At 56.0% G+C, this 13,857-nt stretch overlaps 2 protein-coding genes and 1 long non-coding RNA gene across 21 annotated transcripts in view; 2 read left to right on the plus strand and 1 right to left on the minus strand.

Moving 5' to 3' along the window:
* Positions 1–320: 320 nt before the first annotated feature.
* On the plus strand, positions 321–3,454 carry LOC119873353. Its single transcript, XR_005364866.1, has 2 exons — positions 321–2,779; positions 3,270–3,454. It is a non-coding gene; the product is annotated as an uncharacterized LOC119873353 (long non-coding RNA).
* Positions 792–10,736, minus strand: SPACA9 (sperm acrosome associated 9). Of its 13 annotated transcripts, none has more exons than XM_038548916.1 (8): positions 10,474–10,709; positions 9,652–9,706; positions 8,920–9,071; positions 8,399–8,491; positions 5,067–5,247; positions 2,528–2,730; positions 1,740–1,887; positions 792–859 (listed from the first exon to the last, which is right to left on the minus strand). In XM_038548916.1, the coding sequence occupies exons 5-8, from the start codon at positions 5,208–5,210 to the stop codon at positions 848–850; spliced, it is 507 nt and encodes a 168-aa protein (XP_038404844.1). In that variant the 5' UTR covers positions 5,211–5,247; positions 8,399–8,491; positions 8,920–9,071; positions 9,652–9,706; positions 10,474–10,709; the 3' UTR covers positions 792–847. The 13 variants fall into 13 exon arrangements, with proteins under 13 accessions (XP_038404844.1, XP_038404843.1, XP_038404841.1 ...); XM_038548915.1 differs by lacking the exon at positions 10,474–10,709 and adding an exon at positions 10,238–10,338 and having other exon boundaries at positions 9,683–9,706; XM_038548913.1 differs by lacking the exon at positions 8,399–8,491 and having other exon boundaries at positions 10,474–10,696.
* Positions 10,737–10,860: 124 nt separating this feature from the next.
* AK8 (adenylate kinase 8) overlaps positions 10,861–13,857 on the plus strand; it is a 127,840-nt gene continuing 124,843 nt past the window's right edge. For all 7 annotated transcript variants that reach the window (XM_038548918.1, XM_038548919.1, XM_038548920.1 and 4 more), the window contains exons 1-2: positions 10,861–11,001; positions 13,680–13,764. In XM_038548918.1, the coding sequence (XP_038404846.1) occupies positions 10,918–11,001; positions 13,680–13,764 (169 nt within the window). In that variant the 5' untranslated portion in view covers positions 10,861–10,917. The remainder of the gene's footprint in view (positions 11,002–13,679; positions 13,765–13,857) is intronic.

Below are 13,857 nucleotides of genomic sequence, written 5' to 3' on the forward strand. Positions count from 1 at the left end.
GCTCCCGCCTGCCCACCTGCCCTGCTGTCCATGCTTAGAGTGTGCTCACCTCCCTGGGGGTTGCTGGCCGTTGGTTTTAATACAGTCCTTTTGGGGCAGCCGTGGTGATTTGGGGCAGACAGGATAGGCAGTGATTTAGTGCCGCCTGCAGCCCAGGGTAATGATCCTGGAGACCCGGGATCGAGTCCCATGTCAGGCTCCCCGCATGGAGCCTGCTTCTCCCTCTGCCTGTGTCTCTGCCCCCTCTCTCTTTCTCTCTCTCTCATGAATAAATAAAATCTTAAAAAAAAAAATACAGTCCTTTTGGTGGAGCCCAACAACACCGAGGTTGTCAAGAGCTTACTGGTCTGGCGCAGGCTGCACCCACCACCTTCCTTCTGTGATGTTATTGGGTGTTTGGAAGATGGCAGGAAATACCTTACCCAGCTGTTAGGTCCAGCCTCACCTCACATCTCTTCCTGGGAACGCACATTTCCAGCTGCCCCCGGACATCAGTGTGCTCTGCCCATGATAATGGCAGAAGCAGACTCAGAGGTGGCAGTTTTTTATTTTGTCTGGAAAATTCAGAGGTCTATTCAGATTCTCATCTGAATAGCTTCTGACTATGGAAGGAGTCCCCGCGCCAGCCTGTGGGTCTTTGGCATGAACCTCCTGAGAGCAAGCATCTATAGTGGTTGCTCTCTGCTCGTGGTTTGCTTGTGAGGCTACTGCCCAGTGTCCTCTGAGGGCTTAGGATAAATGCAGTTGTCTTTAAGGGATAAGTCCCAGGAAACCCGAGCCAGGCAGAGAGGTAGGAGAACACTTTTTATTCTTGATGGTTGCACTCGAGGAAGCAAGAATACAGAAGCTAAGTCGCCCCCTGTGAAGGGAAAAACCAACAGTCAGAGAGAACTTCCAGCAAGCTCAGAAGCCAGAGACACATTTTATAATGTCGGGGCCTTCAGTGTTGTGAAAATCAGGTAACCGTCCTTGCACAGGAGCCGTAAGACCAGAATTCTTCCGGCTTCTTGCATGGTCTCCCTCTCCCAAGTAAAGGAGAAGTGAAGGCAGGTTCACTCCACTTTGGGTTTTGGCCCAGAGACCTAATCACACTGAGGAAGTTCGTCATGCTGGCCCTCAGCCTCCCGGCAGGCCAAACAGCCTTGTCTTGCAGAGAGCTGGGCCTTGCCTACTTGCCCCTATGGCGGGAAAGGAGCTCTGAGGCCTCCAGCTCAGTGGATCGATCGGGAAAGCCAGACCTGCAGCGTGGCCGGGCCTGGCAGGGTGCACGTGGGCAGGCCAGTGGCCCCAGCTCTCAGCTGCCTCCCCAGAACACCCTCTCCCAACAACACTGGAAGTGGGGGTCCTCTTCATTGGCACAGACCTTGACACTCAGAGGCAAGAGCTTAGAAGTTAAAGTGAGAAAGGAGAGAGGTTCTCGACAGTATATTGGGCAGGCCCCCTTGGGGTTCATCAGTGGCGGGGGCTGTGGGTGCCAAAGAATGGATCAGACAGTGGAGACCAAGTTAAGTGACAAAGCACTGTACGGGACGCAGGTTGTCAGCTCTGAGTTACAGTTTCCCGCCAGGTGGTCTCCAGGGAGGTTTTGAACATCCTTTGTCATTCCTCCTAGGTTTGGGGCTGTCTTTTGTAAGTTGCCTACGTTTGTGTTTTCTTAACCGAGGCTGGGTGCCTGTGGTCCAGGAAGGATGAGTGGCCGCCGCCCCGATGGCTTCCTGGCGTGCCTGGGACTCACTCACATGCTGCAGTGCTTTGCGGGGCAGCTTCTCCGAGTGGGCGATCCATTCTTTCATTAAGTCCAGGACGATGGGGATGAGGCTGACGACGCCTCCGTAGTGATTCCTGGCCTCGTCACAGCTTAGGTGGTTCACCACATCATGAGGGTACCTGTGGGGTGGCAAGAGGGACTCATCCAGACCTGGGGCAGGCTCTGATCCAGACTGCAGACATCAGAATCCCCTGGGGAGGTTTCAGGGCTGCATGGGCCATACCACACTCTCTACCAGATGTTGGGCAACAAACCCTGGCTAATCCTGTTGTGAGGGGCAGGACTCTGGAACCACTCACCTGTGGTTGTAGAAACCCAGATTAGGGGCTGTGGAAACCTGCCATAACTGCTCCAAAATGTACTGCTTAGTCCCTCTGACTCTTCTTCACCCCAATAACTAAACCATATGCTCCAGAATATGGCACTTTGTGCCGAGGGCGCAGAATTAACTAGGTAGCCACACTGGCAGGGCTGGGGCTTCTCTGTGGGCTTCTGGGAACATGTGCTCTGTGATCCCCTTCCCTTTGCCGGGTGTCAACTCCAGTGAGAGGGCTTGCGTCCCACTCTATCTTCAGCTTCAGTAAAATGATCGGTGGGGTTGGGCCATCCAATAAATCAGTGGGCCTGAGATTTCCCACCTGGGCAGGGGGCCTGGAGGCACCTGCCCTCATGCAGAAGGCTGCTTCTTCCTGTTGGACCCCTCCTTTCCAGCCCCGCCCTGCTGCCTGGGCCTCCAAAACAGGCCCAGAAGCGACTTACTTTGCTCTAAGGTTGCTTAGGTCATTGCTTTGGCTAACCAGGGATTTGCATTTCTCAAGCAGGTTGTTGGTGACTGGAGTGCCAGAGTGCAGGGCCTCAAAGTGCTGGCACAGCTTGTTCAGCTCCGAGCAGATGTCCAGGAACATGAGCAGAATGCGCCGGTCTGTGGAGTTGTTGCAGTAGTGCTCTGTGTAGCTCTGCACCTGTGAGGGCCCACACGATGGGAGCTGAGGCAGCACCACTGGGCCCCTGGTGAGTTTCTGGGCCAAACACCAGGAAGCAGCGCCCCATACCCCTGTTCCTCCCAGCCTCCCAGAGTCACAGGGCAGAGGCCAGTCACACTGAAGCATCTGCATGCACAGGCTGCTATATACAGTTAACGTCATGGAGTGCCCCCTGCACTGTGCCGAGCTTTGCGGCCTGGCCCTCACAACACCCTCACCTGAGCCCTACGCGCTGGGTGCCTTTTCAAGTCCTTATTTTGCAGGTGACTAGTGGGGGCCATAGAGGTCAAATCACTTGCTCGGGCACCAGGGAGAGTGGCTAGGCTGGCCTTTGGCCCCAGCTCTGGGCCCTGAGCTCCCACCTTGCACCAGGCTCCACATGCTTCAGCCCATACCTAAAGAGGGCTGCTCCCTGACCTTTCATGCCTCAAGCCTGCTCAGAGGACCCACTCCTCAGGAGTGAGAAGCAAGCAGAAGGCACTACAATCCTTTGAAGTTTCATTGTCCTGTGTTTCCAGGGCCTCTCCCTGGGAAAGGGATCTTCCATAGGAGAACAAAAGGTAGTCTTTACCTCACACCACACACCAAAATCAACTCTAGGATGAAGAGCTTCAATGCCAAAACAACACGGAAGCTCCCAAGTGTTCCAGGTACAAGAGCAGGGAAACCTTTCTGAAATCATTAAAGGTGCTCAGAATGGTAATATGGTTGATCCACTTTTAACTCTCCTCAGGGGGCATGGAGGTCCTTCCCTGGCAGGGGCTCTTCCCCTCCATGCAACCTCCACCCCCCCTGCCCTGCCTATCACTCTGGATCTGAGGTCGGGAGAGGCAAGAGGCCTAGCCGTGGGTTGAGGAGGAACTGGCTCCGGTCCAGACCAGATTCACTGGCCCACTTCACAAACGCATGCCCTGTGACAAACTGGTGGCTGGGGGCATTACCTCCCTCCTCTAGCAGCCAGAAATTCCTAAGTCTAAGCCAGGGTTTTCCTGCCACTGCCGGTTGCTTTTCTTTTGCTGGGGTGAGGTCTTCCCAAATGATCTGAGTGGTTCCTTCTAAGGACTGCAGCTCTGTAAGGGGGGGAGGCTCTGGCGGCCTCCATGGATGTGGGGCACCACATCCGGCCACCTGAGGCACCACGCTGTAGCTATAACACAGAGTCACCGGGCTATCTGGTGTGTGTGCGGGTTACCTCAGGATAACCCAGGCCCAGGGAGGGCAGGGCAAGCACCGAGAATCAACAGTTCACACAGAGTCAGACCATGGGGCATTGTTTACCAAGAGCCTCCCGCTGGACTTAAGGCAAGGAGGCCACTCCCCTGTGCGCATGCATTGCCGGGGGTCACCAACCGCTGATGCAGACTCTGAGCAGAGGCTGGGGTTGGGGGTTGGGCTGGGGGTGTGGGTCGCGGTGGGGGTGTGGGTCGCAGATGTTCCTTCCCGACGCCAAAAACCTGTCCAATGGCCTTGGAAGTCTGAGCCATTGGGGAATGGGCTAGAAAGGCTGTGGCTAACTTCCAAATAGTTCAGGGGAAAGGATATTTTTCTGTAGGTTTAAAACTTTTCAAGTTAAAAAACTGGGCGAAGCTTTTACATTTATTAGACGAAAGGATTTTTAAAGGATGCTGCCAGCAAGGGTTGCTGTTTTTGGGGGGGCAGGGGGCGCACACGTGCTTCTCCTAAGGAGTTCTGAGTTCCACTGCCCACCCCCACCCCCACCCGTGCACCGCTGGCCTTCCACAAGCTGGCCCATGGGCCCGCAGCACGTCTGCAGTTGGGAGGCTCCCACCCAGGTGTGGGTCACTTCCTGGAAGGCGTGTCTCATCTCCAGGCCTCCAAGTCCTGCAGAGCACACTGTGATAATCTGCACACGGGAAGAGCAATGTGCCCAGCACGGCGCAGTTTCTCAGGCCCCAGTGGGATCAGACAGCCAGGACCACAGGCATCAGACACGGGCGGGGCGTCTCCCTCATGATCTCCCTAAATCCACATACTCCCTGGGGATGTGCAGTTGTTCTCACTCTACAGAGCAGACGACTGGGACACAGGTGACTCTCGGCCTGAGGTCCCTGAAGGCCCGTGGGGCTGAGCTGGGATCTGAACCCTGGTCGGCAGGCTCCAGCCCTCATGTGTAACCACTTTGTTATTCACTCACATATCTGGGGAGGGGATGCAGGGCTCATCCCACTAGTCCTGACCCTGGCACAAGCATGCTTGCTGTACTCTGAGCCTCAGTTTCACCTTCCAAGCAAGGTGTTGCCCGGGAGTCCCCGGGGAACCCTGGCCCCACCGCCCGGCAGCCCACGGGACGCCACCTGCCCAATGCTGGCGATGGGTCGGATCTTGTCGTGGGCATTCTCCCTACAGTGCTCCAGAGCGGCGATGAAGGTGAATTGTTGCTGCTGGAAGAGTTTGTATTTCTGCTCGATGCTCCGAAGGGACTCCTTTGCCTCATTCATTGTCTTCCTCAGCGATTATTCACAGAAGGAGAGGGATCTACAGGGAACAAGAGCACAGGGATGAGGCCCTCAGAAACAGACTGCAGACCCAGCTCTGGAGGCCCCGACCAGCATGGCCAGGGCCTTCTCCGGGGAGCACCTCACTAGTTCCAGATCCCCCCAGGCTGTCCAAGACAGAATACAGCCTGACCCAGGTCCCTTTACCCTCCAAGGACACGTACTTTGCCATGAACCATGATTTCCTTCTCTCAAGCATGGACAAAGATTACTCTGGTCCTCAGTTTCTCCAGGCTGTGGGGGTACACATGCACACACACACACATACACACATGCACACACAGCCTCCGATGCCTTCCTGTGCTGTCAGCAACAGAGGGGATCACAGAATAGGTCACAGAGTATCAAATCTGTGATTTTTATCGTAAGACACCTGCCCCTTTGCAATTCATGAGAAAGTCTAGGGACTGTTTCCAGTGGGCCAAGCAGCGGAAGAGTCTGTACTGGATTGTCAAGTCTGAGAAGAGGCGGTTTCCTTGCTCTGTGCTTGGGTCAGGAGCCCTGATCTCAGCCTTGCACATTCTCAGGGTAGGGGCTGGCCCTCGGCAACTCCTCTCCGCCTCCCACGTTCATGGAAAGAATGAGCCTGATGGGAAATATCCACGCCACAGGGAGTGCTCTCTTTTGGTGCCTCACAGACTGTCCCTAGCGTGGTTCAGATAGCCCACAATGCGTCTAGAATCTCCTCTGTGAGCAGAGCCTGTGGATTCTGCTCTCTGTGACATCACAGTTTTGCTGAGCCCACGCAAGATGTCACAGGTCACAGATTTACAGAGTGCTAGAACTGGAGACCCTGGTCGGTCAACTCCCTTTAACTCCTGGGCAGGGGGGAACCGAAGTCCAGGGTGTCACAGCAAGCTTGTTGGAGACACTCTAGGTCCCAGGCTTCCTGACCTGTAACTGGAGTCCTCAAAGCTGCCCCAGCCACTGTGCCTCCACCACGAGGACCCAGTACAACACACGCCCCACATGAGCAGGGGTCAGAGGAGGCCAGCCAACCTAGGGTCTGAGTGAGTTGCTGCAAGTGGAAGGGGCCAGACACCACCTGGCAAGGGCAAGGGTGGGGAAGAAGACATCCCAGGCTTCCTGGAAGGCCCTAGGTAGAGGACCGAGCCCGAGGGGGACAGAAGGCATTTCTCTCTGCTGGGTCTCCCTTGGCATCCTGAGCCCACAGCAGGGCTGGAGCAGGGAGGGCATCCCCATGGCAAGAAGAGGGATGAAAGGAAGTGCAAGAACACATCAGAAGGTGGCCTCCAGGGGATCCCTGGGTGGCGCAGCGGTTTAGCGCCTGCCTTTGGCCCTGGGGCGCGATCCTGGAGACCCGGGATCGAGTCCCACGTTGGGCTCCCGGTGCATGGAGCCTGCTTCTCCCTCTGCCTGTGTCTCTGCCTATCTCTCTCTGTGTGTGACTATCATAAATAAAATTAAAAAAAAAAAAAAAAAGGAGGTGGCCTCCAGGACATGATGGGAGCAGCAAAGCTGAGAACTGGGAGATCTGGGAACGGAGCCACACCAGGATGGGCCCTGATAACAGTACCCCGGGAAACTCAGTGGTCTACTGTACATCCCAGGGAGCGCATTCAGCAGCAGTGCCCAGGCCCTACCCTGGGAACCATGATGCCTGTGTTTGCTCACAGCAGCTGCAGCTCCGTGGGCCTGGGCCTGGGCCAGGCGCCCTGCCCATAGTGGGTGAGCGAGAAGGGGAGCCTGGGCTGTGGGGTTGTGGTGGGTACCTGTGTTTTTCAGATACCTGGAACACCTGCCACAGTCCCCCTCCCCCTGCCCAGAGGCAGAAATGGTGGACACAGTAAAGGGGGGGCAAGGTTTTGGGGTGTGCCTCTCATGGTATAGGCTTACCAGGGCAGGTGAGGCATTCAGTGTGACATTTCAGGGGACATCCCAAAACTCAGCAGTCGAGCTAGGTAAAAGTATTTGTCACACAATTTGGAGAAATAAAAGTTAATACCAGAAAGTCTACAAAGTATCTGAATTTTAAGTAAATGTGGGATGCAATCCAGTGCCACGCCTTGCTGATCCGGGGAGCCTGGGCAAAAGGAACAAGTAACATTGATCCTGGCTTCACATTTTTAATAGTTCCCTTTCAATGGAGTTTTTGCATTAATTTTGATGTTATTTGTCCTGATTACCGGGGTTTCAGGCACCCCTCACGGTCTGCATCAAGGCAAGTGCCTCACTTGCCTCACCTACCACAGGCCTGGGGCTTGGCTTACATGTGACCTGGGGGTTGAAGCCTAGAAAAGTCGGAGCCCAGCACACAGGTGGGTTTCTGGGGAGGAGGAGGAGCATATGCTTTGTCTGGCCCTCCTCCAAAATGCTCAGAGCTGTGGTGGGTGGTGAAGAACCCAAGCCCTGGAGTTGCATAGTCCTGGGTTCAAATCCTGGTTCCACTCCTTGCCGGCCTTGGGGTGAGCCTCTGAGTACTAACAGGCTGTCAGGAGAGAACAGTGTCAGCCTCCCAGCCTTGGGGTGAGCACTGCAGGAGGTGGCAGGTGGCAGTGTGGAGCCCAGGGCCTGGCACGTGGCAGTGCCTGGTTGCCAGGGCACTCAGGGCTGTTGTGATCACACCGTGTGCACACAGTCAGGGGGCATGCCACGACAGGCATGGTGTGTGCCCTGAAAGCAGCAGAGACTCCCGGAGAGGAGAGGTGGGGCCCCTGGCTCGAAGCTGGGGGGGGTTATGTGAGAATACTGAAAGCAAGCACAGAAGGCAGTGGACAGGGTAAGGCTAAGGGACCCCAAGTATCACACAAAGCTAGGAGAACCACTGCAGGCCAAAAGGGATAAGAAGCACATCATGCATTCATTCGTTCCTTCATTCATTCCTCACCATTCTGAGTGCTGGGCTATACACAGCACTGAACAAAATAGACAATATCTCCTTCCCTGGAGGGATTTATCTTTCAGTATGGGAGGCCAACAGTAAGGATGAGCGAATGAACCACGTTTTAGATAAGGGCACTGCTAAAGACAAAAGCAAGCAGGGCAGTGGGACTAGCATGTCAGGATGAAGAGCTTCTGTCTGCAAGAGGGTCCTTTGCAGGGGCTGGGTGTGTGGGGGGCAGACAAACTAGAGCTACGCTCCAGCCTTTAAGGAGATCCTTAACACCCACCCCAATCCTCCTAACAGCAGTTACTCTCAACGGGGCTGTAGGAAAGCGCTGACCATGCGTTAAGTCCTCACCTTGAAGGTACCATGATTACCCCTATGTGAGAAACAACAAACCTGAAGTTACCCAGCTAGAAGTGAGCAGGCCAGGATTTCCCACTTGGCTCTGCCTGACTTCATAAAGTCTGGGCTTGGACAGCTCCCTCTTTCCCTCCCATGATGGTCCATAGAGATAGACATGCCACACATCAGATTGGCCAGGGTTGGAAGCCAGTGGGTGGGGTGGAGAGGACACCAAAGGCCTGAAAAGCTGCCGGAACCCCCCTAGGGGTCATGCACTGGCTGGACCCTGGGGTCTCATTTCCATTCCTGTGAGACAATTCTCTGTTCCCCATCCCAGAAGGGGCTGCCCTATGTGTCTGCCTCCCTGCCACCCTCCTGGGGCTTCCTGGGGCTGTCAAGTTCTCTACGGATGCAATGCTACCTCAATTGGTGGCCCCAAGAGCCCCTGAGAGCAAAACTGACTTGGTTCTTGATCCTAGCGACTTGTGACATGCACGCCAGGAATGTCGTGAGAAGAGCTGTAATAAGCTATCCAAAGTGATTGTCCCTTGAACGAGAGTCACTGCAGCCAAATTAGTCTGGATGAAAGGCACAGGGTGCAGGCACTTCTCGATCTGGGGGAGGAGGAAGGAAAAAATGATTACCCAATAGGTTTTAGGCTTTAATTGATTTGTATTTTCCCAGGCTGCTAAAGAAGATTAAATCGTGGTATGAAAAGCGCCTAGGGCTTAAAATAAATGAGGAGAAAGGCAAGTCATTTCAGAAATGTCCAGGAAGCAAACTGAACCTCTCCAGTGCAAATTGCAGGTTTGGTTGTTGTGTTCCCTGTTCAGGGGGAGGCGGCACGCTTTTTCTTCCCCAGCTGTCTTTGCAGTTGGCTCTGAAAGCCAACCAAGGTGTGCACGCTTTGAGGAAGCAGCTCTGAGGGCACAAGACAGAACTGGAGCCTTTTACACGGGAGAGCATATCTCTGGGCAAGTGGCTGGTGGTGCAGCCTTTGGCTAGAAGTCAAGCCCTGGCTCTGCCTTTGCTCAACACTGAACTTGGCCAAGAATGTCCCCCCTTTCTGGGCCTCAGTTTATCCATCTGTAAAATGAGGTGGTTTGGATAAGATCTGCAAGGGGACTTCTGATTTTAATGCTTCACGATCAACAACTGATGAGGAAAGAGGCCCCAAAAAGGGAAATAACTTGCCCGAAGTCATTCAGCCAACTACTTCTCTCACCGTTTTGATCCTCCAGTTTCTCACCTGTAAAATGGGAATGAAAGTACTTATTTCTCAGGGCTGGCGCAAAGGTTAAACGAGATAATATGCCTAATAGTAGCCCCTACACATGGTGCACTCCTCCATGCCAGCTACCAATACTTCAGGCCCATTAGCTCATGAAATCCTTCCATAATCTCCCCTTCACAGGGGAGGAAAGTGAGGCACGGAGCAGGCTCACACGGCTAGGTGGAGCCAGGAGGTGAACTCGGAGCAGTCTGTATTGACAATGCCGGACGTCCTGTCCGTAATGTACAGACCCCACAAGTTTTGTTAAGAGCACCGAGAGCTCAAAACCAGCAGCTCCTCCGAAAAACGGCAAAAGACAAAAAGCTAGAGTTCTCAGTCCAGCGCAGCGTCTGATACCAGGCTGCCTCTGCCCCCCTGGGCATTAGCGCAACTGAAGGCGCTCCTTCCCGCCCCCCAGGTCCCACCCCATCCCCCTGCCCCGGGGCGGCGGCGGCTCCGTCCCCGGCCCGCTTGCACCTCCCTGGTCCCAGAGCGGCCTTCACTCACAGAGCGTGCTGAAGCTGGAGTGCCTCCGAGGGTGTCTGGGGCCCCGGGGGGCGGGGAGGCCCTTCGCAGGGCTGCGGCGGTGGGGGCGGTGGGGGGACGGCGAGAAGGGGAGGAGCCGCGGGCCCGATTGTTCCCGCGGGTGCCATGGCAACAGGGTCACGTGGCCGCCCTGGCCCCTCCCGTGAGCCCAGGCCTTCCCGCCCAGCCCCCTAGGAGCCCCCCAGGGACTCCCCTACCTTCTCAAGCCGTCCCCTAACCTCTGTTCATTTTAAAGATGGGGAAAGTCTGGCCCCGACAGCAGAGCCGGGCCGGCCCGTCGGAGCTGTCAGCGCCCGGGTCGGGGTGCGTTGGCGGAACCAGCGCAGGACCCGCCCCCTTGGGTGGGGTGTGGACGTGCCCCTCGGCGTCTCGGCACCCGGGGCCCTGCTGGAGCACCTCCGGTCCTAGAAGGCCGCAGCTGGAGAGGCCTCGCGGGCCCGCGGAGACGTGCAGACGGCGGGGTGAGGCCGGGGCGGGGAAGCACCTGCCCGCGGGGAAGCACCTGCCCCCGGTGGGCGCGCGCTGATGACGCGTGCGGCGGCCCTAGCGACGGCGGTCTCCAGGGAGCGGGCGCGCGCTGATGACGCGTGCGGCGGCCCTAGCGACGGCGGTCTCCAGGGAGCGGGCGCGCTGCACCGGGCATGGACGCGACCACCGCCCCGCACCACATACCCCCGGAAATGCCCCAGTACGGGGAGGAGCGCCACGTGTTCGAGCTGATGCAGGTGACCGGGGCAGCCGCGCCCCGTCGCGACACCGGGGCCGGCCGGGGGCCTCCCCGCAGCGGGGGGCGGTGTCCGGCTCCGGCACCGCCGGGACCCCGAGGGATGCCTCGGTCGGCGGACCCCCTGCCCCTGCCCTGCGGACCAAGGAGGGAGGAAAGAGGGCAGGCCGCCTGGCCAGGATGTGGACATGGCTCCGGGCCAGCCCGCTCCGAGGCCTGGGCCAAGTCCCGTTCGCTCCACAGTTCGGGCAACTGTGAAATGCCAACAGGCGAGAGCTGGTCTCCTCTCGGGGAGGCCCCTCCCGCGCTGACACCTCCAGGTTTCTGAGCTGGGGCCTGTCCGAGTTCGAGTTCCGGGCGACATCCCCGTCCCCTGAGAGGGCTGCCTCCCAGGATCCCAGCCCTACGGTTGGGACAGCAGCATTTCCCACATGGCCTTTCTTCATTAGGGCCAGGAGTTCGGGGCTGCCCGCAACCTCTCGTCCTGGGTTCTGAGTTGTCGGGGCCCTCAGTCCCCGTGTGCACTTGGGCAAAGCCCTGCCCCTTCTGGGTGCCCTTCTGCACCTCCTGGAGGCAAAGCCTTTCAGGAGCTGGACTGAAAGAACTCTGCCACTCAGGGGTGGTGAGGGCCTAAGAGAAGCTGGAGCCCAGTGTCCAGAGCACTTGCTCCTCCAGGCATAGCCCATCCCGAGGCACCCCTGTGGTGATGCCTGTGCTCCGTGGAGCCTCTGACCTGCACCCGTGGGAGCAGAGCTCAGAGTCAGAACCGTCTCCATCTCTCCACCAAACACGTGTTTCCTTTGGAAAGTGTTAACTGACGGAGGGAGAGACCTCTCCAAAACCGAGTGGGCCAGTCCAGGAAAAAGCAATGGCCAGCCGAGTTAAAAATCACCTGCTGGTGGGCAGGATTGGGCCAGCTCCCCAGGGGGCTGTGGTTTGCTCTAGAGAGCCCGGTGTACCTCAGAGCGATTGTGGACGGAGCAGTCCGAGAAAGCTTTTTGTCCAGTATTTCCAGTCCTTAGTCATTTGTGTGGGTTCCCTCCATGGTTTTTACCATTTTCACTTCTTACACTTTTTATTTTCAAATAATTTTAGATCCACAGGATATTACAAAGGCAGCACAGAGTTCTGCTGTACCCTTCCCCAGCTCCTGCCGCTAATACCATCTAACGTAACTCCATGACAATGACGTTGGCACAAAACAGTTAACCACACTGAGGCCTTATTTGGATTTCATGTGTATTTACCTGTACTTTTTTTAAAAGATTTTTTAAATTTATTCATGAGAGACAGAGAGAGAGAGTGGGCAGAGATATAGGCAGAGGGGGAAGCAGGCTCCCTGTGAGAAGCCCGATGTGGGACTCGATCCCAGGACCCCAGGATCATGACCTGAGCCAAAGGCAGACGCTCAACCTCTGAGCCACCCAGGCGCTCTTTACCTGCACTTCTTTCTTTTAGTGTGTGTACGGTTCTATGAAATGTTATCACATGTATCAATTCACATACTACCACCACAATTCCACTTTAATGTAGTCATTTCTTTAAATCAGCCCATTTTTTAAAAGATTAGCCTGTTTTACCTCCTCCTAGGCAGAATCCTTGAAATCCTAGGTTTGCTAATATGCGTTAGATATACAACTGTTGAAAAGTAAAATGAAAAACACTCATCTGTGAACCAGCTAGCGTCATCTCAACACCACCTCTGCAGTGAGACCGATCAGAGGCCGCCACCAGTGGGGTCTCCACCAGCTGGGGAGGTTGAGGCTCAGAGAAGAGAAGGGACTTGCTGGTGAGGCACAGAGTGGAGCTAGGACCTCTCACAGCTTTCTGCTGTCTACACACGCATCCACGAGCTCAACACCCCCAAAGGACAAAAGTCCCCCGCCCTCTAGGTTGTCCCTAAACGATGCTCCTTACTGCGCCAGCTCAGCTCCTATCACTTCCCCCAGTTCATTCCTGTGCCTCTTGTTCTGAAACCGTGGAAGCTGCTTTTCCATGGAACTGAATGGCCAGACTGTCCCAGGACTATTTAGATACTTGGCTGGTAACTATTCTGTCCCACTCTCCCATTCTGGATGGACACGGGCAACAGTGTTGGCCATGCCCTCCCCAGCAGACATTGGCATTGGGCACCTACTGTGAGTATGCCCAGCACCGGGACAAGGATGAGGAAATTACAGGGACATGTGGGGGCTACAGGAACATATGACAGGATTTATCTGGTGAGCGTAATCAGGAAGGTATGATTGCATGGAGACCTCATGACTCAGAGGAAAAGCGTTGCAAGCTGAGGGAATAGCATTTGCTAAGGCTCTGAGGAGCACATGAACATGGTGCATGAAGAGAACTGAGAGAAGGCATGTCTGGGAGGCACCAAGGGACTGGGGTAGAGGATCCTGGGCCCACCTGCTCTTGGATCTGGGTGCAGTCCCTGCAGGGGTCTCCCAGCGATACCTATGTGGCTTTTCCCTCATGTCTCTGCTCATGGGGAACTAAAGCAGATGGCACCTGGGGCAGGGGCTGGATCCCAAGTTGAAGGCATGTTTGGTGGGTGTGGTGGAGGGATCAGACCAGCCAATATTGGTAGCGACCGGGGTGCTGGGCCACCTGAGCCTGAGCCCAGGGCCCTGAATGCCCATGCAGGTGTTAACCCCCTGGGTGTCTGCCCTGTGCCCACAGAACATGCTGGAGCAACTCCTGATCTACCAGCCCAAGGACCCCATCCCGTTCATGATCACTCACTTGCAACAAGACAATGATAATGGTGAGCATCCGAATGGGCCTCCTCCCTCTCCTTTCCCTGCCTAACCACTGTGAACCCCTCTGTCCTCCCTGTGTCTGAAGGAGGGCTGGACCG

The sequence above is a fragment of the Canis lupus genome, chromosome 9 (genome assembly GCF_011100685.1).
Source record: "Canis lupus familiaris isolate Mischka breed German Shepherd chromosome 9, alternate assembly UU_Cfam_GSD_1.0, whole genome shotgun sequence".
Lineage (NCBI taxonomy): Eukaryota > Metazoa > Chordata > Mammalia > Carnivora > Canidae > Canis > Canis lupus.

Bases quoted from the DNA above. Each gene is read 5' to 3' on its own strand.
- SPACA9 (XM_038548909.1), bottom strand. From the start codon at position 5,210: ATGAATGAGGCAAAGGAGTCCCTTCGGAGCATCGAGCAGAAATACAAA. The intron at 2,731-5,066 runs GTGGCGTCCCGT...GGGCCCTCACAG, and splicing joins CCATCGCCAGCATTGGGCAG to GTGCAGAGCTACACAGAGCA. The intron at 1,888-2,527 runs GTAAGTCGCTTC...GCCACCCCACAG, and splicing joins CTAAGCAACCTTAGAGCAAA to GTACCCTCATGATGTGGTGA.